The sequence below is a fragment of the Cibotium barometz genome, chromosome 12 (genome assembly GCF_041138505.1).
Source record: "Cibotium barometz isolate CiBa-2024 chromosome 12, ASM4113850v1, whole genome shotgun sequence".
Classification (NCBI taxonomy): domain Eukaryota; kingdom Viridiplantae; phylum Streptophyta; class Polypodiopsida; order Cyatheales; family Cibotiaceae; genus Cibotium; species Cibotium barometz.
The window spans coordinates 52,185,445-52,211,314 of NC_141057.1; the positions used below are offsets into that span (position 1 = coordinate 52,185,445).

At 40.7% G+C, this 25,870-nt stretch overlaps 1 protein-coding gene across 1 annotated transcript; it reads left to right on the forward strand.

Annotated features, from left to right (window-relative positions):
- Nucleotides 1-17,265: 17,265 nt before the first annotated feature.
- LOC147633565 (cytochrome P450 709B1-like) lies at nucleotides 17,266-20,647 on the forward strand. Its single transcript, XM_086806673.1, has 5 exons — nucleotides 17,266-17,611; nucleotides 18,072-18,298; nucleotides 18,492-18,757; nucleotides 19,058-19,469; nucleotides 20,047-20,647. Exons 1-5 carry the CDS (start codon nucleotides 17,320-17,322, stop codon nucleotides 20,506-20,508), a joined length of 1,659 nt encoding a protein of 552 aa, XP_086662799.1. The 5' UTR covers nucleotides 17,266-17,319; the 3' UTR covers nucleotides 20,509-20,647.
- Nucleotides 20,648-25,870: the final 5,223 nt, after the last annotated feature.

The window sequence follows — 25,870 nt, forward strand, 5'->3', positions numbered from 1 at the left end:
GATGTAGCTCTCCAATCTACCAGAAGACCCTTAAAGGTCTTCCAAGCAAGAATTGTGTATGCACATCTCTCCCATCCTGACCACTGCATGTAATGAGATGCACCAAGTGGCCGACTGGCCTCATCCCTAATGAACTGGTTCCACATAATAGGTTGCTGATTAGCCTCATCCAAAGACCTAGGAAGCTTTTATCGCAAGAATGGTCTCATGCTTCTAGCTGCAATAAGAGGGGAGGATTTTGCCTTGATATCAGCCTCTGTTAACAAAAACCATGTGCTGGGCCGAGTGAGAGAAGACTATCCATGCTATGCATTTAAGGTGATCAGAGGAAAAAACTTTTTTTGTTCTGCTTAACTAATGTTATGGCCTATTAGCACTTGGTAGCTTAATCAACAAAAAATTTCATAAAAAACAAAATAAAACTCTTGATTTTTGCTAATTTTCACACACGAATATACTAGTTTTTTGTTTAGTGAAATCAAGAGAAGTCAAGAGACGAATATACTAGTTTTTTGTTTAGTGAAGTCAAGAGACAAAAATCATAAAAAATCAGAGTTTAGAGGGTAGATTGGGCTCCATTGATAAGCACATATTGACGATCTTCATGCTTAGGAGACCCATACTGGACAATTTGGTCAAGTAAAAACATAAAGAACTTCTCAAAAATCAAACTTCAAATTTTTGCAAAATCACGTTTTTGGGTGAAACCTACAAAATCACGGTCGTGATTACACTCATGATTATCTTTCTGAGATTCTCGCTGTAAATTTTGGGATCACAAGGCCAAAAATAGTAAACCTTATCTTATCCTGATTGACATGATTCTGCAATCATGAAAAAAATCGATGTGACTTTGCAGTCACACGAAATCGACGTGATTTTGTAGTTATGGTGTATGGACAAATCACAGTGTATGAGTGACATGATTCTGCAGTCATGGCAGTGGGATACCTTAGCTTTTCTTCTACATTTAAGCACGTGGCAGTCTCCGTGTGTGAACAAGCTGAGCATTTAGCTTATCTTAGTGGCTATTGTTTACAGATAAGGAAGCTCAAGTAACGAAAAGGTCACAGAGAGCTTCGTCAATTGACTCAAAAGGTAGCTCCATTTGACTGAATGGCTTGGGTAAAGAGTACAAGGCATTTGAAACCTCTATCAAGGTTAGAGGTGGAGACCCCCCAGACTTTGATGAGCTGATTTCATTGCTTATTGTGGAAGAGATGAAACTTGGAATAGGTGCCTCATCTAGCACAAATGAAAGTTCAAGGGATCAAGCATTCTACACTCATCATGGTGCTAGAGGCAGGGGGAGATTCAGCCCAAGAGGATGTGTAGGTGGCTGTTGGCAGGATCGATCACCATAGTCTCAACTGAATTTTCAGCCATCATTTGGTGCTAGAGGCAGGGGGAGATTCAGCCCAAGAGGATGTGTAGGTGGCTGTTGGCAGGATCGATCACCATAGTCTCAACTGAATTTTCAGCCATCATTTGGTGCTAGAGGTGGTCGTGGTTTTCACCCTCATGCTAGAATCTAGAGGCAGGGGGAGATGGCAAACACCACAATAGAATGCTAGTAGCATTGAGTGTCACTATTGTGGTAAAATGGGACATATGACTAGAGACTACTATAAAAAACAGAATGACTTTCGTGGTGGAAGAGTGCAGCCAAAAGATGGTCAAATCAGCAGAAAACCATTGGAAATCATTCACAGTGACATATGGGGTAGGACTCCTATGTAGCTATAGTATACTTGTTGAATAGGACTCCTATGTAGCTATAGTAACCTATGGGGTAGGACTCCTATGTAGCTATAGTATACTTGTTGAATAGGACTCCTATGTAGCTATAGTATACTTGTTGAATAGGACTAATATGTAGCTATACATGAGTGTACACCTATTATGAGGATGACAAGATTTAGGCCGGATATCAGTCACTTGAAAGTCTTTGGATGTGTTGCATATGTTCATGTACCAGATGAGAGAAGAAGGAAATTGGATCCAAAGGCTGAAAAATGTGTTTTCATTGGGTATGTGCAAGAGAGAAAAGCATACAAATGCTATAATCCAGTGACAAAACTAGTTGTCATTAGCAGAGATATGATCTTTGATGAGATGGGAACTTGGTACAAAGAAAGTGAGCATATCATGGTTGATGACATAGATGCAAATGAGGATGTGTATCTTCTTATGCAGGAATCTACGTGTATAAGTGGACCACTTGAGGCATCCAGTGATAATGTGAGTCCATGGCGGCCAGGAAGATTGAGACATGATGTGAGCACTAAGAGTAGTGCTGTGGATAAAGGAAAGAAGAAAGTGGAAGGTGTTGACATTGGTACTACAGGTTATGATTCATCAAGATCAAAAAGCCTTGATGAAGAATTGGGGATTCCAAAAATAAGAACTCCAGGTGTTAGAAATGATAGGTATGTGCCACCATATGCTAGAGAACATGGAGCTCGTAGAGCCACCCAGTGAGGAGATCACAGAGAGTGAGATACCTAGTATAGAGGTTGACATACAGTAGTTATGCTATGCATTATGCATATATGACATCAATGGTAAAGCATGTAGAGACTTCATGTTTTGAAGAGGCTATTGGCAAGGAGACATGGGATAGAGCCATGGATGAGGAGATGGATGCCTTGGCGCATAATGACACGTGGGATTTGGTAGATTTTCCAGATGACAAGAATGTGATTAGCTGTAAATGGGTTTACAAAGTGAAGTGTAAATCAGATGGTTCAATAGAGAGGCATAAAGCAAGGTTGGTTGCAAAAGGATATGCACAGACACATGGTTTGGATTATGATGAGACATTTAGCCTAGTGGCTACAGTTAGGTCTATGATATCTATGGCCGCTTCTCGTGGATGGAATCTATTTCAAAAGGATGTGAAGAATGCCTTCCTCAATTATGAGCTACAAGAGGACGTATTTATGGAACAGCCATAGGGGTATGTACACCCTAAGTATCCAACACGTGTATGCAGATTGAAGAAAGCATTGTATGGTTTAAAGCAGGCACCAAGAGCTTGGAGTGACAAAATAAGCAAGTATCTTATGAGCATTGGTTTTCATGTGGGAAACTTAGATTCTTCACTTTAAGTGAAGAAGACACATAATGGATTGGTTGTGATAGTCATTTATGTGGATGAGGATTGTGACAGGTGATCATGGGAAAGACATTGAGGATGTGAAGACATCTATAAGCACACAGTTTGATAGGAAGGATTTGGGTGAACTCAGATTCTTTCTTGGTATTGAGGTGATCAGGACATCTCATGGTATATGGCTGGTGCACAAAGGTAATATGCCGCCTTAGACATGTTAGCAAAGTATGGAATGACAGGTTGTAAGCCTCTGATGACACCTTTGGAGCAGAATATGAAGCTTATGGCTGATTTGGGTGATGAACTGGAAGATGTCACCATGTACAAGAAAATGGGTAGTCTTATCTACTTGATTATTACGAGGCCGGACTTATGTTATGCTATGGGACTAGTGAGTTGTAAGGTTCCTCCTTAGCCCCTAAAGATGTATAAGTTCACCTCTCAGTCCCCTATAATCATCCCCTATTTCAGAATGCAAGAAAACATTAATTTCCTTTGTTTTTAGCCTAGAGAGAGAAAATATTCTAGAGAGAGATAATACAGTTTTGAGATATTTTTAGATATAAAGTTATCCCTTAAATTTAAGATAAATTCCCCTAAAACAGAAAATTAAAAAGAGTTTTCTAATATGCATTAGAAATTAATTGAATATATGCATTGGACACCTTAGCCTAAGGGTATCCATTTTCAAAAAATTATGGATTAAGGTCAGTGTTTTAAAGGGCCAATGGGGTTAATCCAAGTGTTTGAATAAGAAAAATGTAAGAATAAAAGAAAATCCACCAAAAATGAGTAAATTCTCACATAAGATGAAGAGTTGACTGGTACTAGGATTTATTAGTAAAAAAATGAAATTTTGACACCTCTGGAGGATGAGTGGAGCTCATGAAGGAGGCACCTAGAATCTCATCATTTCCCCCAATTTTTAATTCAAAAAAATGAGTTATTTCATCTCTCCTCTTTCAAACTAGATCAGAAAAGTGGACCTACTAACTGGTCCAAAACTTGTCCAAATTGGATCAAACTGAAGCTGGAAGCCTCTAGATCCCAGTTGGACTTGGTTGGTGGCCTCCCTCTCCTATAAATAGAACCCCATTCCTTTGTATTTTCATCTTAGTGTATTTACATACTAGTGTAATTATCAATTTAGTGTAATTCCATTATCCCTCTACCTTGCCTCTCCATTGTGAAGCTTTTGAGCTTCACTAATCCTCTTCTTCTCTTGGAGATTACCCTCTTATTCTTGGTGGCCAAGCTTCTTCTTTAAGGGCTTCACATCTCCATCGTGGTAGATAGCTAGATCCTCACACACGGATGAGGATGAGCCTGACCTTGACATTCACAAAGCTCTACACAGGTCTCAGCCAGGTTCCTTCAAGGGCAAAGGGGAACACTTAGGTGAGGCTGTAGAAAGTGGATCGAAGCTATGGAGGAGCACTTTGATGTCACATGTTACAAGGAGAAAAGTAAGATGGCTCTTGCCAGGCTGAAGATCGTAGAAATAGAGCCAGAGTAGCATGGAGGAACCATTGCGAGACAAACCGCTTGGATCGGAACACCCATACATGGGACCATCTCAAAGCATACCTCAGAAAGAGATTCTGTTCTCCAGGCTTCTTGGAAACAAAGATGAACGAGTTCCTGGAGCTAACCCAAGGAAGCCGAACCACGGAGGAATATCACCATGCATTTGCTCTCCTCCTCAAAGCCATTGTTGGATGAAGAACAGCTGATGGCCAGGTTTATTCGGGGAATGAACGAACCTTTGGATACCCTGGTGAAGAATGCTAAGCCAGTTTCTATGGCCGAAGTAGTGCTGATGATGACGAAGGATTTCGCCAAGGCCTTTGTTGTCAAGGTCTTGCCAAAGCCACAGCACCCTCGTCTTTCAAAAGGTTCTAAACCCCAGAAAGTACTTCCAACTTTGCACCTCCTAAGAGAGCAAGGTCCTAATCAAAACTAGGAGACGAGAAGTTTCATAATCAAAACTAGGAGACAGGAAGTTTCATAATGGAAGGAAGGCCTTTTCCTTGGAGCACATTTTTTGGAACTCTGACTCATTCTAGGATGCAGAAGGAAGAGCTTCGAAGTGAAAATAGATGTTTTGGCTGTCAAGGTTTTGGGCACCAGCTCAAGGATTGCCCAACTCCTTCTATATCAATGGGCCAGGGAAGCCAAGGTCCTAGAATGCTAAGACCGACCCCTTCGTATCAATCTAATTAAGGTCCCTCTCGCCAAAATCAGGGCAACCCCTGAAGAATGCCAACTCAGCCTGCGGCCTCAATGTAGAGTAGTCTCAGAACCCCCTCCTAGAATTAGGGAAGCCAGAGAGAGAGTTCCACCTCAGACAACAGTAGCCAGAGCCACCACAAAAGCTGATGTAGTGGACGAAGAAAGAGGACAGATTTATGTCGCCATTGAATATCAAGGGCAAAATTGTCAGTTCTCAGTCCTTCATACTCCAGCAGAGTACAAGGGTAAGCACTTTAAGCTTTTGATTGATTCAGGCAGTACACTTTTGAAACCTATGCAAGTTATTGGCCAGTGGGAAGATTCTTTTCACACCAAGAGACAGATCGTATTCAGTTTAATCTAGATAGGAATGTAACATACTGCCAGTTAAGAGTCTTACCCTTGGGAATCTATGACGGAATCCTTGGAATGGATTGGCTCCATAAGAATTAGGCTGACATTCACTATCACAATGGAACCATCTCTTTCCTCGACCTTCACGAGAATCAAGTTTAAGGAACTGGAATTTTTGAATCCCCAGTTCTGCAGCTAATCAAAGCTTCTAAATTGCTGAAGGGACTCAGAAAGAAGCAGGCTGTCTATGTCGTTAAAATGAATCCAGTAGACAAAAAATCCAAGGCTAAGGAACCAGAGTGGCTAAGTGAGTATGCTGATGTATTCCCAGAAGAGCTGACAGAGATGCCTCTGACTCATGAAGTAGATCATGAGATAGAGCTAACCCCCGGAGCTTAGCCAGAACTTAAGGAGCATTTAAGACAACTGCTAGAGCAAGGATTCGTAAGACCCAATGTTTCACCTTGGGGTGCGTCCGTTCTCTTTAAGAAAAAGAAAGATGGAATGTTAACTCTTTATTGATTACAAAGGATTAAATGAGTTACAGTAAAAAACAAATATCCTATTCCTAGGATTGATGAACTTTTGGATCGATTAAGTAGAACCCAAATGTTCACAAAAAATAGATCTCAAATCTAGATATTACCAGATTAGAATTAAGGATCAAGATATCCCCAAGACAGCCATCAAAACTCGCTCTGGGAATTATGAATTTACAATCATGCCGTGACAAATGCCCAGCAAAGTTTAATCGCCTTATGCAAGACATTCTCAGAGAATACTTGGATGAATTTGTTCTTGTCTTCTTCGATGACATCCTGGTATACTCTAAGAATGTAGCAGATCATGAAGATCATGTGCGTAAAGTCCTGAATATCCTAAGGAAACACCAAATCTTTGTAAAAAAAGAGCAAGTGTACTTTCTCTGTTGACCATGTCAAATACTTGGGATTTATAGTATCTAAGGATGGGATTTCTCCTGACCCCGCTAAAATCCAAGCAGTCGTAGATTGGCCAGAGCCTAAAACAGTGAAAGAAGTCAGAGGATTCTTGGGATTAACTGGGTGGTATAGAATTTTTATACCCAGGTATGCTCAAATAGCATCCCCTTTAACTAACCTTCTCAAGAAGAGTACCCTATTTCATTGGACCGCTATGTGTCATAGTGCTTTTGATAAGCTGAAGACAGCCTTAGTAGCCAACCCTGTCCTTAAATTGCCAAATTTTTTCATACCCTTTGAAGTAGTGACAGATGCCAGTGGTTTCCCCCCTAGGACGTGCACTTATGATATGCAGGAAGGTCATGTAGTAGCCTATGAATCCAAAAAACTCAGAATGCATGAGAAATTATGCTGTCCCCATGACTAGGAGTTACTCTCAGTAGTTTATGCTCTAAAGTTGTGGAGACATTATCTCTTGGGACAGAGATTCACCTTGATGACAGATCATCAAAGTCTGAAGTGGATCTTCACCCAAAAGGATCTCAACATGCGTAAAGAAGGTGGATGCAGACCCTGCAGGAATTTGATTTTGAGATTAAGTACTGGCCATGGAAAGAAAATGTGGTAGCAAATGCACTCAGTAGGAAAGCCTCCTTGCTTGAAATAACATTGGTGTCAAATCCTTTGATTAGTAAAGCAAGAGAGAAGATCATGCAGGACAAATTCTTTGCCCCTATTGCTACCCTACTGATGCAGGAAAGCAAGACTCCTCAGGAAATGAGTCGAGTTCTTGGGTACAAATTGGATGAAGGATGCATGTATTATAATAATCGGCTATGCATTCCAAATGATGAGGAAACAAAGGGAAAAATTCTGAGAGAAGCCTATGATAGCCCGATAGTTGGACATCGAGGGTTTATAATGACCTACATGTCTGTAAAGAAGAGCTTCTTCTGGCGAGGACTTAAAAAGGATGTACTTAATCATGTGCGTCGGTGTTTAATATGTCAGAGTCAAGGCAGAAAGGGTAAGATGCCAAGAAAGCTGCATTCCTTAGACATTCCACAGATGAAGTGGGAATGTGTTGCATGGCTTACCCAGAAGGACAGTAAGCGATAGAGATCCTAAGTTCACATCAAGGTTCTGGACAGCATTCTTTGAAGCAGTGGGAACTTCCTTAGATCTCAGTACTGCTTATCATCTCGAGACAGATGGCCAGATAGAAAGAGTGAACCAAGTAATAAAAGATATTCTTTGGTCATGCTATGGCAGAGAACCTAAGAAGTGGTTAAGCTACTTACATCTAGTTGAGTTTGCTTATAATGCCTCTTATCACCGAAGTATCAAGATGAGCCCTTTCAAAGCTCTGGTACGGACAAGACTGCCTTACAACATTAACTTGGTCTAACCCATTGATCAGGGTTGAGATGTCCAGACAGATGCTTGATGATATGGAGCAGCAAATGTAGGCAATTCGCAAAGATATTAAGACTGCCTAGAATAAACAAAAGCAGTATGCTGATAAGAAGAGAATGGAGAGAGTGTTTGAAGAATCAGATATGGTCTTCATTCGTGTATGACCCAAGAGAAGTTCTTTATCTTTAGGGAAGTACAAAAAGCTGTCTCCTAGATACTGTGGACCATACGCCGTTACAAAGAAAATAGGAGATCTAGCTTACAAACTTCTTCTACCTCCCCATCTCAAGGTACATAATGTGTTCCATGTCAGTTTACTTAAAAAGAATGTACCCAGTCAGAACAGTTGACTCATTAGACTCAAGGCCAGATCTGGAACTCCAACCCGAAGAAATCCTAGATGTTTGGGAGAAGGCTCTTAGGAACAGAGTCCTTAGGGAGTTTTTGGTCAAGTGGAAGTTCTATCCTTTAGAGGACGCCTGTTGGGAAAAAGAAGATCAACTGATAAAGGACTACCCCCACTTTGCGAGATGAGGACATCTTGTATTTTTTCAAGTGGGAGAGGATGTAAGGTTCCTGCTCAGCCCCTAAAGATGTATAAGTTCTCCTCTCAATCCCCCGTAATCATCCCCTATTTCAGAATGCAAGAAAACATTGTTTTCCTTTGTTTTTGGCCTAGAGAGAGAAAATATTCTAGAGAGAGATAATACATCTTTGATATATTTTTGGATATAAAGTTATCCCTTAAATTTAAAATGAATTCCCCTGAAATAGAAAATTAAAAAGAGTTTTCTAAACATGAACCAAGGGCCAACAGATAGAGGAATAATGCTTTATTACCACCGGCTTCGATGTCTTCCAGGATACATGCACATCACTTTCGAAGACATGGTGGCTGGATTCTGGAGATCACATTCGGCTTTCCGACGTACACTCAAGAAGCTGCAATCTAGGAGAAACTTCTACTGACATGAGTTCACTGACCAGGTCTTAAGACCTCGGTAACAGGTTCTGCGGACATAACCTATATCAGGAAGGGGGGATGTTAATCCCATTTTGGATTAACAAACATGATACTCAATTGAGGACATTAATAAGTGTCATGAAATGGCACTATAAAAGTTATACATTATGAGGTATTGGCCACCCAAGGCCTAGTAAGTAAGTTTTGGGCGTCCAAGTGTGAATAAGTAAGTTTTGGGCGCCCAAGTGTGAATAAGGACCAAATATATAAAAGGCATTTTCTCATAATGAAAAGACATAATCCCCTTTATGCTATAGAGAGATATCCCTTGTTTCTTGAGAGAGATTGAAGGAGTGAGAGAATTCTAGCATTGTGCCTCTTTCATGCTTGTGTGATTCATGCTTGTGTGAGAAAGTGAGAGAGAGAGTGAGAGCCTTATGCGACAGTGTGAGCGACTCTACGGTGACAGGGTGGAGGTGGAGCTTAACAAGTGTTCTTGAAGGCCTCAAGGGACTCAAGTTTAAAGCATTGGTAAGTACCCTATTATAGTTGTGATCTATTGCTCATCCTCTAAGTGAATGTGTAGAGTTCCCTCTTGGAGGTGTGGTAGCCCATAATAGCTGCAGAGAGTCTTTCCCTAACATAGTGATAATGCATCTCAATGTGCTTAGTGTGAGCATGGAACACTGGGTTCCTCACAACTGCTAATGTGCTCTGGCTGTCAGTGAAAATCATAGTGCTAGACGACTGTCCAACACCCAAATCAACCATAAGATGTTTGAGCCACACACACTCAACTGTAGCTGTAAAAGCTGCCCTCCTGTACTCAGCTTCACAGCTGGAAGTGGCCACTATAGGCTACTTCTTGCTAAGCCATGATATACATGAATCACCAAGGCGAAAGCAAAACCCACTAGTGGATACTCGTGTGTCATAATATCTAGCCCAATCTGAATCACTAAAAGCATGTAGCTGTGACTCACCCCCTTTTGGATAAAATAATCCAAAATACTGAGTGCCTATAAATAGCGAAAAACGTGCTTAACAGCCTCCCAATGCTTCTTACCTTGTGTAGCCACAGGTTTATAGTCTTCAAGATTAAACCTCTTCAATAGCTTCTGTATATATTTAGACTACAGCATAACAATGCCATCATTACGCTGCACGATGACTGCAAACCAGTCTTAAAGGCTAAAATCTAATCTATATCGAGTCCTGTGAGTAGCATGTCATCAACGTATAGAACGATGGCCAAAAATGTGTCCTTACTCCTTCACATAGAGGGTACTCTCTGTTGGACTGTTGCAAAACTCATTTGCAACCACGTATGTATGAATCTTCTCATACCATGCTCTATGAGCCTGCTTAAGGCCATAAAGAGCCTTTTTCAACCTACATACTTTAGACTCTTCTCCTTTCACAACAAAACTAGGAGGTTGCGATACATACACGTGTAAATCACCAGTGATTCAAGAATGCAGTCTTAATGTCCAACTGATGTACATTCCACCCATGATGTGTGCCAAAGCAACTGGTGATTTACACCTCCTCGTGTAAATCACCAGTGATTCAAGAATGCAGTCTTAATGTCCAACTGATGTACATTCCACCCATGATGTGTGCCAAAGCAATGAGACACCTAATGGTAGTCATACGAGATGTAACATCTCTAGTGTTGGTTTCACAAGACCCTTTTTTCAAAACCCTGACTTCCTTAATGAAAATCATGAATCTCATATCTCGATGATCCATCCATCAATTACAAACAAATTTCTAAGTTATTTTCTAGACGATTTCGGGTCTTAGGTGAAATTCTCTAAATCAGACAGTTATCCCTTCTTCGTACTGAAGAAATAATATCACACCATGCTTGACCCAAAACTGACACTTCAAGGGGTTCAGTGATATAGGATATAATCGACACCGCTCAAACACTTTCCTTAAGCAGGCCAGATGGTCTACCCATTGAGAGTGTGCACATAGATCGTCAATGAATATCTCCAACCACTTTTGTAAGACTGTGCATATCAATCACTTTTGTAAGACTGTGCATATCAACCGTTTAAATAATGTTTGGGCGTTTGTGAGGCCGAACCACAATGTGTTGAAAGCTGTCTTGTGCTGGTCCTTTGGTGCTATGGACACCTGATTGTAGCCGGAGAATCCATCCAAGAAGCTGTAAGCTTCTCTCCCAGCCACTCTTTCTAAAACATGTTTTGTATAAGGCAATGGATAATGGTCTTTCCTAGTGGCTGCATTAACCTTTTTAAGATCAACACATACCCTAAGCTTTCCATTCTTTTTTGGCACTATTACAATTGGTGACAACCAATTCGTATGTTTGATTTCATAGATAAAATCCACAGCAATGAGCTTGTCAATTTCCTCCTTTACAATTTTCGCATACTTAGGATTCATCTAGTATGATTTCTGCCTGGTTGGTCTCGAACCTTCCATGATTGGAATCGTATGTTGTACCACCTCAGGGCGGTACCCCTTCATCTCGTAATTCTAGGCGAAACAATCCTTAAATTCCTTGAGGAGAGCAATGAGCTCATCTTCTTCAACCGAAGTCAAATCTTTAGCAATGTATACGAGCCGAGCTTCTTCCCTTGGTCCCGTAATATCCACTTCCTTGTATCGTACGATGTGGATAGTCCATCCTGTTTCACCCTTGTAGCTGTCAGAGGTTTTGAAGTGGTCGGGTACTGAAAGCAAGTCTAGTTTGTCCTCATTGTCACTTTTGGCTTTAGCCATGATCTTTTTAGCCTCACGTTCTGCCTCTGCTAGGGCTTTATTGCATTTTCGGCGCCCAACTTTTGTAAGCTTGGGTGTGTCTGGCTCTTGAAGGACGATTTTCTCTTTGTTCCTTCCTTCCAACGATATCTTACTCAACTCCTCGCCCCAATCCTTTGAGAACTCATCGTGTACCTTAGTGGCCTCAAGGTACCTCAGCCCACTGGGCATCCGTGGGTTTTCTTCGCAATAGGGCATTTCGTCAGGCTATATACCATTTCTGTTTTCGCCATCGTCTGAGCTCTGAGCACTGGTATAGCTTCGTGTTATAGTACCTTCTGTACTTGATGTCTCCCCTCCTGATTCCTCCTCAATGATCTGCTAATTAACCATGTAGATAGAGGTCATAGGGGACGGTTCCAGATTCCAAATACTGGGTTCCCCTGGGCTGCATCGCATCAATGGTGGCCAACACATGCATCCAGTTTTCACAGAAGTCCGAAGGAGGGAGTGACACATACATTTTCATTTCCTCTTCATCCGTGGGATCTCCCTCCAAGGGTTGGCATATCTATATAGAAGTGGTTCATTCTGTTGTGATCGAATCGTTACCAAACAATTGCCCCTCCATGGGGTATGCTTTCCGTGTTCTCAGTCAATCTTTAAGATTTTTGAATCCCTACGTACATACACATGATCCAAGGCCCAATAATGCACCAATTTGGATTCCCTCATGAAGGGTCTCCCCAATATTATGTCATATGTATCAGGTTAGCATAGGAAGTCCATGACCACGAATGTATGATGATAGCGAAATGTAAAAAGTCTGAATTTAACATTCTCCAAAAGCCCAATGGGCCTCGAAGATGTTCCATCAACCATTTCAATGATCATATCTGCTTTTTTTAGATTGGGTTTCTCCCAGTTTTCCCAGAGCAACGTTTTGTAATGATGCTAACCCCCGCCCCACCATCCAAGATAGCCAGTGCCTTGGCTGGCTTTAATCACCCTCTACCCATTCCTTTACATCTGTACATAGGGTTGGTGAATTGCGTAACAGTTACCCTAATGGCGTTTGGATAGGCATGGATAGCACAGCCCGCGAGACTTCCTATGTCTCTAGGTTCTTTAGAGATAGAGGGTTCTTCCCATGTAGGGGTAGGGAAGGAATGGATGGACTCCCCCAACCCATTTTCCTCAAACATTCTGGACAGTGTGTTTGCTTGGGACTCCTCTTCTATTCCTTCCGGAATTGGGATTGGCATGTCCAAAAATTTCGGCAAACTTCGTGGTGTCAGAGGTGTCAAGATAAGGTTTTCTATTTTTGGCAAGGCAATCCCGTGATTTTCGGCATTAATTGAGGCACTCATTTCGTGAGCGATTCACCGCGTGAAATTGCAGGAAATGGTTCACGGTGTGAACGATTTTTCTGTAATTTCACATGGAACTTCCCTCGTCGAAAGTTTATGATTTTGGGTGCGTAATACTTATCCACTTGATACCAAATCGATTGTGCCACTCATAAGGAATGAAATGCAAGTTCTTGGCACAATCAATGGTCCCTTATGTTTTTTATTTTTATGAATTTTTGAAAAAGAAAGAAAACCAAACACCAACCTGCTCATTCATGTTGGTGTTTTCAATGATGCAAATATCAAAATTAACAAGAACAAACAGCGAAGCTTTATCCTAAAACCACTCCACCACAAACATACACAACATCACAACCAATTTTTCACAATTTCTTCCTACCACACATATCTTATCCATTCATTTTCCACAAGTATGAAAGAGGCACAATGCTAGAATGCTCCCACTCCTTCAATCTCTCTCAAGACACAAGAGAGAGCTCACTATAGCACAAAGGGGATTGTGTCTTTTCATTATGAGAAAATGCCTTATATACATTTGGTCCTTATTCACACTTGGGTGCCCAAAACTTACTTACTAGGCCTTGGGTGGCCAATATCTCATAATGTACAACTTTTATAGTGCTATTTCATGACACTTATTAATGTCTTCAATTGAGGATCATGTTTGTTAATCCAAAATGGGATTCGCAGAGCAGCAAAGATCAGCTTGGTATATGTGCCTACACATGACAACATGGCAGATTTGTTCACGAAGGCTCTTCCTCGTGAAAATTTTGAAGCTTTTCATAAAGCTTTGGACGTACTGTCTTTTCAGGATTGATCGGCCATACCCTGTACATATTCACATCATCATTCCAGGGGGGATTTGTAGCATTATATGGTAGTGATGTGTGTGAACACACTTAGGACCATCGGGGTACTTTTTCCCTCACTAGGAAGTTTTTTCCCCGTGCGTTGTACACTCTCTTATCTACTCATTTTGGGGTGTGTACTTATCTTTTGTATCTGGCACACATTTGTTCATTCTAATCTAGTGAGTTTTCAATAGATAGGATCCATAGCTTTAAAAAAAAAAATAAATTTTAAAAGGCTAGGGGCAGGGCTAGGGGCCAACCCCCAAGGGTGGGGGAAGGGGGAAAATGTATTAACTTTATATGTGGAAAAGTTAGATCAAGAATGTCAATTTATCATTTAGCTAGAATGCCCATTGACTCTGTGTACTATGTAGAATATAAAAAAGAGAAGAAGATGTTAAAGAAGAGGTAGGATTAGCAATTAGAGAATAATTTAGGAGTTGATTACTAGTAGTAGAAGAGTTGGAGAGAAGTATTAACAAAGGAAGGTTTAGTAACTTAGCAATTTCTCGTAGAGTGGTGACAACACTTTAAGGTAATTTAGTGGCTTCTCTAAGATTAAGAGCCCTGACTCTTGACCTGCCCTAAAAGGGAGTCAGATGAATATACTGATTTCTGGCCTAGCCTTTTTACAGGCCCCAAACATGCTAGTTAGTCTACCCTTACAGCTATTAGCCTGCTCACGATCTGCATCTAATGAAGCACCTTCACACATGTGAGCTTCTGCTGTTACTGGCTGATTGTTACCTATGCTGGCTGCCCTTGACGACGACAGGGTCTTGGGCTTGTCACAAGGCTACCCTAAGTGCTTTAAACCTATTGTTTATTTGCTACGGATTAGCCTGGTCTCTCCAAGCTTATCCCTAGAGACCATGGTTGGTCTTCACCAGGGATTAGCCAGGAGAGATAAGCCATGTCCATGTGTGCACATGACATAAGGAGAGTAGGCTGAGAGTCACCAAGGAGGACTTCATGTCGATCTCGATGGTACCCATGCCATTGGATGCAATAATGTTTGCTGGGAGGTAACTTAAGCATGATTTGTTGTTGCATGGCTATTAATAATGATGTAATACATTGTAACCGGATGAGATAATTAATACAGGGTGATGGTGCCGCGGTTGGTGTTGCATCGGTCGTTTGCACTGCGGCCGATTCTTGATCTTGGTCAAGTTGATGTTCTGAACACTGATAGCACCTTGAAGAGCGCCTTCACCATGGTTTGCTTGCATTGGGCGGGTGGCTAATCAACGGACGGAATTTGATACTTTTTCACACCGGGCATACGTACTGTGTATATGCACACTTGGTGTTTCCACACTATGCCAGCTACACAACTCTAATCTTTCTTACACACATAAATATGTTTTGAGTGTGAATGGAACAAAGGTGTCGTTGGGCACTCTGATGTTGTGGCTACAACCAAGATGCCTAGTTTTGTCTCTTCTGGTAGTGATGTGTGATATTATTATGCGAAGGTCTAACATTACAAGGAGAAGGCAAACTAAGCATGATTAGTTGTTGCATGGCCTATTAGTGTAATACATGGTAACCCTATGAGATACTGGTGCCGTGACTTAGACAGGTGATGGAGGAGGTATAGAAGGGTTGGACATTTATAGCTTTTGATGAATCCTGTTGGATAAAGGATTGGGTTTGGTTCAATGGTGTAAAACTGGACAGAGAGGCAACAAAGGACTTATATAAGGAATTAAGAAAAAGTGATAAAAATGTAAATTACTCCAATAAAATCTGGAGGGTAAGCTAGAGCTCCAAAAGTTGGAGAAAGAGATGGAAAGCAATATGGGAGATTGATATCCCCACAAATCCTAAGTATTTCTTTGGAGAGTATGCATCCAGGCTTTACCCATTGGGGTTAGGCTGCCTTAGAGAAACTTCACCAGTGGTTGCTATCCCAAGTGCAAGGTTGCTCTTGAGGATGAGAAACATGCCTTTTAGGATTGCCCTGCTATCAAAGGTACTTAGACCAGAATTGGGAAATGGGTCTGCTGTAATATAGGTATACAAAGCCAATGGGGGGATGAGATTTTAGGGAGATGATCAACTAATGATGGACATGCTGACTTAATCTTCAATATAATCAAGTTCTGCTGTTTTTGGGAGACATGGAATATCAGGAACTGTATAGTTTTTCAAAAAGTAATTGATACAAGGATAGATGTGACAGAGTTGATGCATAAATGTATATACATGTGCTGGTCTATTTATTATGTGAATAAGCTAATAATAAGGAAGAGATGATGCAGATGATTCTAGCTCTGCAAACATCCATCATTTAATTCCTATTCCCTCTAGGGAGACTTTCATACATACTGGGCTGAGTCTAGCAGGTCTCTGTCTATGTTTTCATGAAATTACAGGGTTAAACTTGAAGTCAAATCCAGTGAAGTTTGGACCAAAGACCAGAAGGTGGTACTGCAAAGTGAAACATATTGACTACACTTATGTGGCCTTTATAGAGAACTCGATTGGAACGAGACAAGTAGTTAAAATCTGGACTAAGAAGGGTGAAGTTTTGGAGAAACAGTCTCCTATAGGTTGCACTGCTGAAGCCATGATTGAAGCTTGCATTCAGCTAGGTTATCAAATCTCGGGGGAGAGTCTTCTTTTGCATTAGAAGATGACAGATGGTTTTTGGTTTGTGATTTGCTGAACAGGGCTTGAATACAATGATGTAAAATTTGCTTTTTGGTAATAAATATATATATCTATTGGTCCCCAAAAAAAGAGAAAAGATTATGGTGCCGCGGTTGGTGTTGTCCACCACGTGCATGGGTTGTTTGCACTGTGGCCGGTTCGTGATCTTGGTCAAGTTGATCTTTCGGAAGGCGAACTCCGATAGAGAGCCCTTGTTGCCTCCTCGTTCGCAATCACGATACTCTTTTTGAAAGGCTTGTCGGTGTTCGAGGGATTATGGGCTCCTTTGCCAGCATCACGAAGCGTGCCACGTTGGATCGTGCTCACTTGCAAGGTGTAGATCTCCGCTGCCCATGTAGCCGCCTGGACCTCTCAATGGGAGGTTGTGGGTTCAAGCCTACGCATTCACATCTTCTTTCCGTAACTAATCTCGTAATTGATCTTTTTCACACCGGGCATAAGTACTTTGTACATGCATTCGTTTTGCAAGGTTAGTGTTTCCACACTATGCAACTCTAATCTTGCTTAGACGTTTTGAGTGTGAACGGAACAAAGGTGGCGTTGGGCAACTAAGATACCTAGTTTTGTCTCTATTGCGACCTTACAAGGAACTCTTGTCCTATATATGAAACGGGAGACTGCAGCAGCAGCCATCATATTTTTTGGTTGAAGGAGGATGGAGCTGCTGCTGAGCTTCTGGTATACCATCAATCCCACGGTTGCTTTAGTAGCGGCGACTGTGCTTGTGGCTGCAGTTATTCACAAGCTGGCATGGCGGACGCCCACCTCCGTGGCGAACCTTCTGCAGGAGCAAGGGGTGTCCGTCCTCCCTTACAGGGTGCCCCTGGTGGGAAACGCCCTCGAGATGGCCCGCCTACAGAAGTCCGCCGAGTCCTCATGCCTCCCTCTCCAGCACTCCTTCTTGCACCGTATCTTTCCCCTTTACGCCAAATATTCTGCATCCTACGGTATGCTGTCATTTCCTTCAAATTTGAGAGAGAGAGAGAGAGAGAGAGAAAGAGAGAGAGAGAGAGAGAGAATCCGTGCATGATGCATGCATTGTTATACATACATGGAGAACGTACACTATATAACATTTTTAAATTTGATCCATGTATGACTCTGTGTGTGTGTGTGTGTGTAGAGAGAGAGAGAGAGAGAGAGAGAGAGAGAGAGAGAGAGAGAGAGAGAGAGAGAGAATTCTTGTATGATGCATCTATGATGATTTTGTACATACATGGATAACATTCTCTATGCCACATTTTATATTTCATCCATGTATACTTGTGCTACAGGTCTTCTTAGCTTTTCAAGTTTTCCAATCCACATTATTGTAGCTTTTTTAAACGGTGGATGTAATAGTTGCAAGACTCCAATATAATGTGTGCTATGATTGGCTCCTCAAGTTGTGCCCATTGATCAAACCAGGAAAATCTTTTGTGTATTGGTGGGGGAGACAACCCACGTTGCTCGTGACCAATGCAGACGACTTCAAAGATATATTGTCCACACACTTCAAGCAATACCACAAGTCCTCCATGATGCCCGTGCTTGTGCATAGACTGTTTGGCCATGGCATTCTCTCAGTGGAAGGGGAGGAATGGGAGAACCAGAGACGCATTATCCAGCCGGCATTCTTTGTAGACAAGATCAAGGTCGTCAACAAACAAGTAGTTGATATAACTGAGCATATTAAGTTGGCACTTTAGATGCGATTCTGCACTATGATTGAGCATAACAAATATCTTTTTTGTAATCTAATCATATGCAATTGCTAAGTTCTATGAGGCTTGCATTAGCTGATTGTTGTGATTTCTAATTCATGTATCATGTTCTTATTTATCTCAGGGTATGGTGAGTGATATGTTTGCTAGTGCAGTGGAGATGACAAACGGGTGGGAAAGTATGTTGGAGAAAGCTTCAAGCCATGGAGGTACTCAAACTCTTGAGGTGGAAGTGGGAGAAGCTCTGAAGGCTCTTACAGCAGACATACTAGCGCGCACTTGCTTTGGCTCTTCCTACCAGCAAGGGAAGGCAGCATTTGAAGATCAGACCTCATTGTTGAAGCTCACATGGAAGGACACTGTGTGGCACTTGTTGATTCCTGGCTACAGGTTTAATCTTTCTATTTTTTTGTTTTTGCTTTGTTTTTCCTTTTTAGGAAGGAAAGGGAAAAAGAGCAAATGTGCTTATATTACTCTTGAAAGAATCCTAGTAATAATTATAAACGTGAACAGATCTTGAGCATTACATAATACAAATTCACCTATTAAACATACCGTTTTGAATCTCAAATTATAACTAATAATTCAAAGAGTCACAACACTTATATAACTGAATACATAATAATGTATGTGTAGGTGATAGTATATATCTATAGAAAAAATAAAATTGAATTGAGTTTATCATGATAGGTATATTCCCACACCAACAAATATTCAAAGCTGGAAATTGCAAAAGAGCATGGTGAAGAGCTTAAGGGAGGTAGTTGAGTCACGCATCCGTTGTGTGAAAGAAGGTCGATTTAAGACATATGGACAGGATCTCCTTGGACTAATTCTTACAGCCAACAATGCAACTACTCAAGAAGATGTGACTCAAGAAGGTGTGAAGCCGCTTGTGCGTCTGTCCACATCCCAAATTATAGACCAATGCAAAGCCTTCTTCTTTGCCGGTCATGAGACCACTGCGAACCTCCTTGCTTGGACGATGATGCTCCTAGCCCACCACTCAGATTGGCAAGAGAGAGCACGCTCTGAGGTGCTGGAAGTTTGTGGAAATCACTTGGAGGTTGTAAGAGCAGATCACCTTAGCAAGCTCAAAGTTGTAAGGACCCTTCATTTGCACTATCCTTCTTTTCTTGAAAATGTGGGATATATGTTATTAGCTACTGATAACTTGCTTTCAACGTATGTAGGTCATCTCTGCTCATCTTTCAATGTTGTGAAAATTAATCTTACTTTTTGGTGGATTTGTGTGTGTGGGGGGTGGGAATATGTGTGTGTGTGTGTGTTTGTTTGGGGGATGGTCTGGGGGTGGGAATATATGTATGATTATGTAGTTACATTAAATCCAAGGGTGTAGGCTAGAGGTTCTTCCTTATGAGGCAAAACCCTTCACCAGCAAGCTACACCACTCGTGGACTATTCACTTGTCATCTTGAACAACCCTTCCATGCATCTTGAAATCAATGTTGAATTATGTACCTCCATGTTGAACAATTACAACCCTATAGTACATAAATTTATTTAATGTTTTTCTATCTCAAATCGTTTACTTGTATATAACATACCCGCATAACTCTGATCCCTATTATAGTAGTTCTGAATACAAATCATTTTTTGAATCTCAAGTCATTCACTTCTACATTTTTAAAATTGCGCTTGTTGTTATGCACATACAGGTGGGCTTGATTTTGAATGAATCACTCAGATTGTACCCGCCGGTCCCCCAGTTCCTGGCGCGCACCCATCATGCAAAGTCCTCTGCATCAAAAGGAGGAAGCATCAGGTTGGGGAAGCTCTTGCTCCCCAAGGGTCTTCTTCGTTTTGCTGCAGTGCCAGCGGTCCTTCATAGGGACCCGTTGCTGTGGGGAGAGGACGCTGACCTCTTCAAGCCCGAACGGTTTGCTGATGGAGCAAGCAAAGCTTGCAAACATCCCAATGGCTTTGTCCCCTTTGGCCTTGGCCCCCATTCCTGCATTGGCCAGACCTTCGCCATGATGGAGGCCAAGTTGATCTTGGCCGTTATCCTCCAACGCTTCCGATTTGCTTTGTCTCCAAACTACAAGCATGCCCCCCAGTCCAGAATCACATTGTCACCTCAATTTGGTATCTCCTTACACTTGCAAAGGTTGCAACTTTAGCCATTGCTCTCCATGTAGCCAAAGATATCACCATTGTTAACCCATGTTTGAGTGTTCCCTAACCTCTTCTTTGTTTTGGAGGAGGGGTGGCGGGGGAGAAACCAATTTGTGAATAGTAGAATAAAATAATTTCTTCAAATTTCACTCAAATTATAGAAGAAATTTAAATTATAGCAGAATAAAGTAATTACTTCAAAGTAATTATATATATATATATATATATATATATATATATATATATATAAGGGTGTTCTCCAAACCAGCACAAGAATTAAGATGAACACAATATTTACCAGTTGTAAATACATTGGGTTACTATGTGAGTTACTCAATGGCAAGAATACAAGAAAGTATTCTCAATTAATCTACTCATCTTTTAATTTCAGTAAAGTAATTAAAACACCAAACAAATATTTAAGCCCACTCCAATGGTCTAAAACATCAACTACTAAAAAGAAGGCCAATCATAATTAACCGCGTTATGTATTAAACAGAAAAAGTAATTGTAGCAAAGTAGCTTGCTTAAAGAGAACCCAACTTAATTCAAAGCAACCCTCCAATGGCTATGGGCTATATGTAAAGCTACTCTTTAAGTTATCTACTCACTTTGTATATGTGTTGTTTTCTTTACATTATGAGAAAATTTACATGATTTTGCACCATATGTTATGAACTTTAAATTTTTTCTTCTTGAATCAAGGTTTCTTCCCTACTCTGGATGCTTGTTGAATCAGAATTCATTCTTCTTTGTGGATTCCTATGGAATTTTTTAGATGCCTTGATTTTGCACCTTACACTATGAAGTCTACTGTCTTCTCCTTATCATGTCACTATTAAATAAAGATTCAAATTAAGATTCCTTCTTCACTATGGATCCGTATTGTGGATTTGTATAAAGCTTCTACTATTGTGAAAAAATTAAAGAGAAAAAAACCATTATAAGGACATTCTTAGAATTTGGAGCCATGGGATGGTTTCTAGTGGAAGTATATAAGGCTTGTAATGAGTTTAGACTCTAAATCTTTGGCTAGCTATGGGATGCATTCCTCTTTCATATCATCAATGGAAAGAACACTTTGTAATCTATGAGTTAAGATAGTTTGTAAGAAATATTTAAGGACTTTAGGGACTAGCTTAGAGAATGGAAGCTTTGAGAAGTAGATTAGAAAAATTAGAAAGAATATGAGTAGTAACATCAAGAAAGTTGTTTGTAGGAGGGAGATAGTCCTCTTACGCAAAGATAATTAAAATACCCCCCTCCCCCCTCTCTCTCTCTCTCTCTCTCTCTCTCTCTCTCATTGCCTCTTCAAAACCAGCCTGGCACGACTATCGGCGCCGCTCTGCTCTGGAAGTTGGCCGGCGGTTCTGCCTTGGGCTGTTGGTCTGCCACTTGCTTGATAGCTCACACTTTCAAGCAAGTGTATTTAGATATCTTTTTGCATTACTTGTGAGACAAAAATAGTTTTTACACTCCACTTTAATTAAGCCTTGTGCGTAAAAATAGAAAGGTCTAAGCTTTTATGCATGAACATTGCTATAACTTTAAATAAATTGGTCTATGAACCTACTAAGGGTGAATAAACCATATGAACAAATGTGCTTGGCCGTCATTTGGCTATAAATTTGCTACAAAAATATAATGTCGACAAAAAATGTGCACACGTGCAACCCTTATATCGAGTCACTCGCACTTCTCTTCTCTATAACCATATAACTAAAAGATAAGAGTACATACATAAAGGGAAAGTAAACAATAACACACAATGGTTGGTCCATAGTGTGAATCCGACTATATGAGTTGACGCTATAACTATGCCATAACTCTAGTATTCCAAAGTGATGTCACACAGCATATCATTCACTAGTGGCATATCAACTATAATCTCACCAACCATGCTAGTGGCATAAGTGCGGAAGCTATCACTCAAGGCAATTGTTGGCTACTTCTTACTACTCCAACTCATAGTAGCACTCCCAAATGAGAACATAAAACCATTGGTAGATCTTGTGTGTGCAACACTACCAGCCCAATCAGCATCTGCGTACCCATGTAATTGTATCTCTACACCAGCCTCATAGAAAAGTCCATAATCAACTGTGGACTTTATGTACCCGAGAATCCATGAAGCGGCATCCAAGTGTGGCTTCCTAGGGGCCTGCATAAACTGACTCGCAAGTCCAACAGCATAGCTCAAGTTCGGCCTAGTAATGGTCATGTAGAGTCAAGCCATCCATTATGTGCTTGTACGTAGTGGGATTCTTCAAAGCTCACCCGTATCTGTGGAAAGCTTTGTATTCTACTCCAATGTCATTGAAATAAGCTTACAGCCTATCATACCATACTTGGACAACATGTCCAAGCCATATTACCTCTGTAATAACAAAATGCCATGAGGTGATCTCACCACCTCTATGCCCAAGAAATATCGCAGCTCAACCAAATCCTTTATCTCAAACTTCTGCTTTCAAAAGCCTCTTGACATAATGTATGTCAGTTTATCACGATTGATAATCAAGTTATCCACATAGATGACTAATAGCATAATCCCTATAGTGTCTTTTTCATATAAAATAAAAAATCTACATTGGATATCTGAAATCCAATGGTAACAAGATACTCCCTGATCTTGTTTAATCATGCTCTGGGTGGTTGCTTCAAGCCATACAAGGCTTTGTGTAACTTGCACACAAAATCTGGGTGTGCATCACTCAGAACTTGGTGGCTACATCATGTATACTTCTTGCAAATCACCATGTAAGATGTGCAGCATCATCACTTCTTGTTACTGGTGCATACCGACTACTCATCTTCTCAAAGACAACTTCTCTACTTACTTGCATCTCATGAGTGGTAGGGTTATAACATCTTTAACCTTTTTGCTCCATAGCATAACCAATAAAGATGCATTTCTCTACCTTTAGATCCAACTTTATTCTTACTTCACAGGAAAATGCACATATGCAATACACCCAAACACTTTCAAGTGAGACACGTCCAATCTTATGCCTGTAAACTTCTATTTAGGCGTCATGCAATGAACATTTATAGTGGGTGACCTGTTCATAATATACACAACTGTTGCTACTACTTCAACCCAAAAATAATGTGATATATTCTTTTCATCCATCAAGGCGACACATGCCTCTTCTGCAATGTGCCTATTTTTTCTTTTTACAACATTATTCTGTTTGTGGACTGTACCTGCATATAAATTGTCTCTTAATTCTCTGATTTCTTAAGAAATCGTTGAACTCATTGGAGAAATATTCTCCCCCACCATCTGATCTCATGAATTTGATTTACATGTCTTTTTCCTTCTCGACTAAGGCTTTAAATCTCTAAAAGTGAGCAAACATCTCACTTTTCTCCTTCATAAAGTAAACCCACACTTTTGTAGTGTGGTCATTAATGAATTTAACATAATAATACCTGCAACCTACAATTGTTTGCAATACAATGACACATGTTCCATGCGCAAACATGTCTGTCTTTACCTTAAGCATGTTCACATTCAAAGTAAACATCCTACCATTTTTGCTACCCTCTGCAACCAAGCGACACTGATCTTTAAATTCTTCCACAAAACATCCTTAAGGATTAAACCTCACTTTGCAGACCCTACTCAACCATCTGTTCATAGTAATTAGGTTTTTTGTAATATTTAAAATATGAAGTACGTCTATCAAATACTTCATTTTTCCATCCTGCATAGACAATGGCACTTTACCAACATGTGTCATATCATCACCTATTTCAACATAAAGTGGTTTTTCCATTTTCCACTCACCAAGACTGGTCATGTGCTTAGAGGCGCCAGAATCCACATACCATATATCTTGAGATCCTAACACATCTCTTATTGTGGAACTAAGCATGTGGTGCAACACAAACAACTGCTTACTTCTGTCATCACCCTGTATACTAGATGATGCATAGTTGCCTTGCTCTATAACTTTCCACTTTTAATGTCATTCTACTTTTTATAGCATTCCTTTCCCATGTGCCCTGGTTTGCCACAATAATAGCACTCTATGCTATTTGCACTCTAATTTCTTTGCCAACCACCTTGGCCTCTTTGGCTCCCCCTGGCCTCTTCCACATGTGTATGATTGGTGCTGCTATGAAACATTAGACTATTATTGTCCAAAATTTTTGTTTCCTTTTCGGCCACCACCTTGGTCTCGCCCATGACCTCTACCTCTCTGTCTTTAGCTGACTTAGAGTAGAAGGTCTATTCTTATGTGTTCTTGCTTTGTGAAGAAGAGTCCTCACCTGGAGACTTTTCTTTTATGATGAGCATAGACACCAAGTCCCAAAAGTTGGGAATATTTTCTCTGACTGCAATGGAGCTCTTGAATGGCTTGTACTCTTTGCCAAGCCCATTCAAACCACCACCACTCACCAAATCATCATCTTCCATCGATACATTGATAGACCCAAGGGATTTAACAATTTCTTTTGATCTTTAAAGCATAGTCATTGATAGACATGCTTTTCTTTTCCACAATATGCAGCTCTTATTTTAGCTAGAGTTTCTTTGCCTTTGTATTTGTTTGGAATAGCTTCACTAGGTTCTACCATGCAACTACTAGAGTGTTGGCATCCTGTATGTGTCCTATCATTGTGTTTGTTACATTGATCGAAAGCCAATACATGACTTTCTTTGCACATTCATTCGAATCCTTGAATGCCTTTATATCTGTTGAAGTGGCATTCTCATAGTCCAAAAATCTTTTACCTATAGAAATTTGGTCACTCTGAACTTCAGGCATGGAAGTTGTTATTGTCCAGCTTCTCACTGATAATTTCATTGAGTCCTTCAGACACGATTACTTGCAACAATCAGAAACCAACAAATAGACAATTTATGTATGCAACCTGTAACACAACAGTCTCTTCTGATGACTACTACTACGGTACTTCAGCATGACCTGTATGTCACCCGATCTGACCAATATCACAGGTGTTTAGTGGACCCGGAGAGTCCTTTAGCAGTGGATCCAATGTTAGTCCATGGTCAGAGAGGTGGAGGACGGATATAGGTACACATGTATCACGTAAAGGGAAGGAAAAGGTAGATCAACCTTTTATACCTGATCTGTTAATAGGTCACTCATATGTGGATGGTGATTCTAACGGCTCTGAGTAGAGCCTTGTTTGTGGTTACTCTTGGTGTAAGGAGAACTAGGGCTATTTTGAGGACACCTGGCAGAGTGAACGAGGTGTACGCAGGTTTATGAGGGTTAGGTACCCTGTTGAGACAGGTTGAGATATGATGGATATATAGCGCATCATTATGCTTACATGGTTAGCAATACAAGAGTTGGAGCCCACTTGTTTTGAGTAGGCACTTGGAGATAA

What these genes read in the sequence shown, in the direction of transcription:
- LOC147633565 (XM_086806673.1), top strand. Translation starts at nt 17,320, where the DNA reads ATGGAGCTGCTGCTGAGCTTCTGGTATACCATCAATCCCACGGTTGCT. An exon ending in TCTTTGTAGACAAGATCAAG is followed by an intron (nt 18,299 to 18,491) that starts GTCGTCAACAAA and finishes TATTTATCTCAG; the next exon opens with GGTATGGTGAGTGATATGTT. An exon ending in ACCTTAGCAAGCTCAAAGTT is followed by an intron (nt 19,470 to 20,046) that starts GTAAGGACCCTT and finishes ATGCACATACAG; the next exon opens with GTGGGCTTGATTTTGAATGA.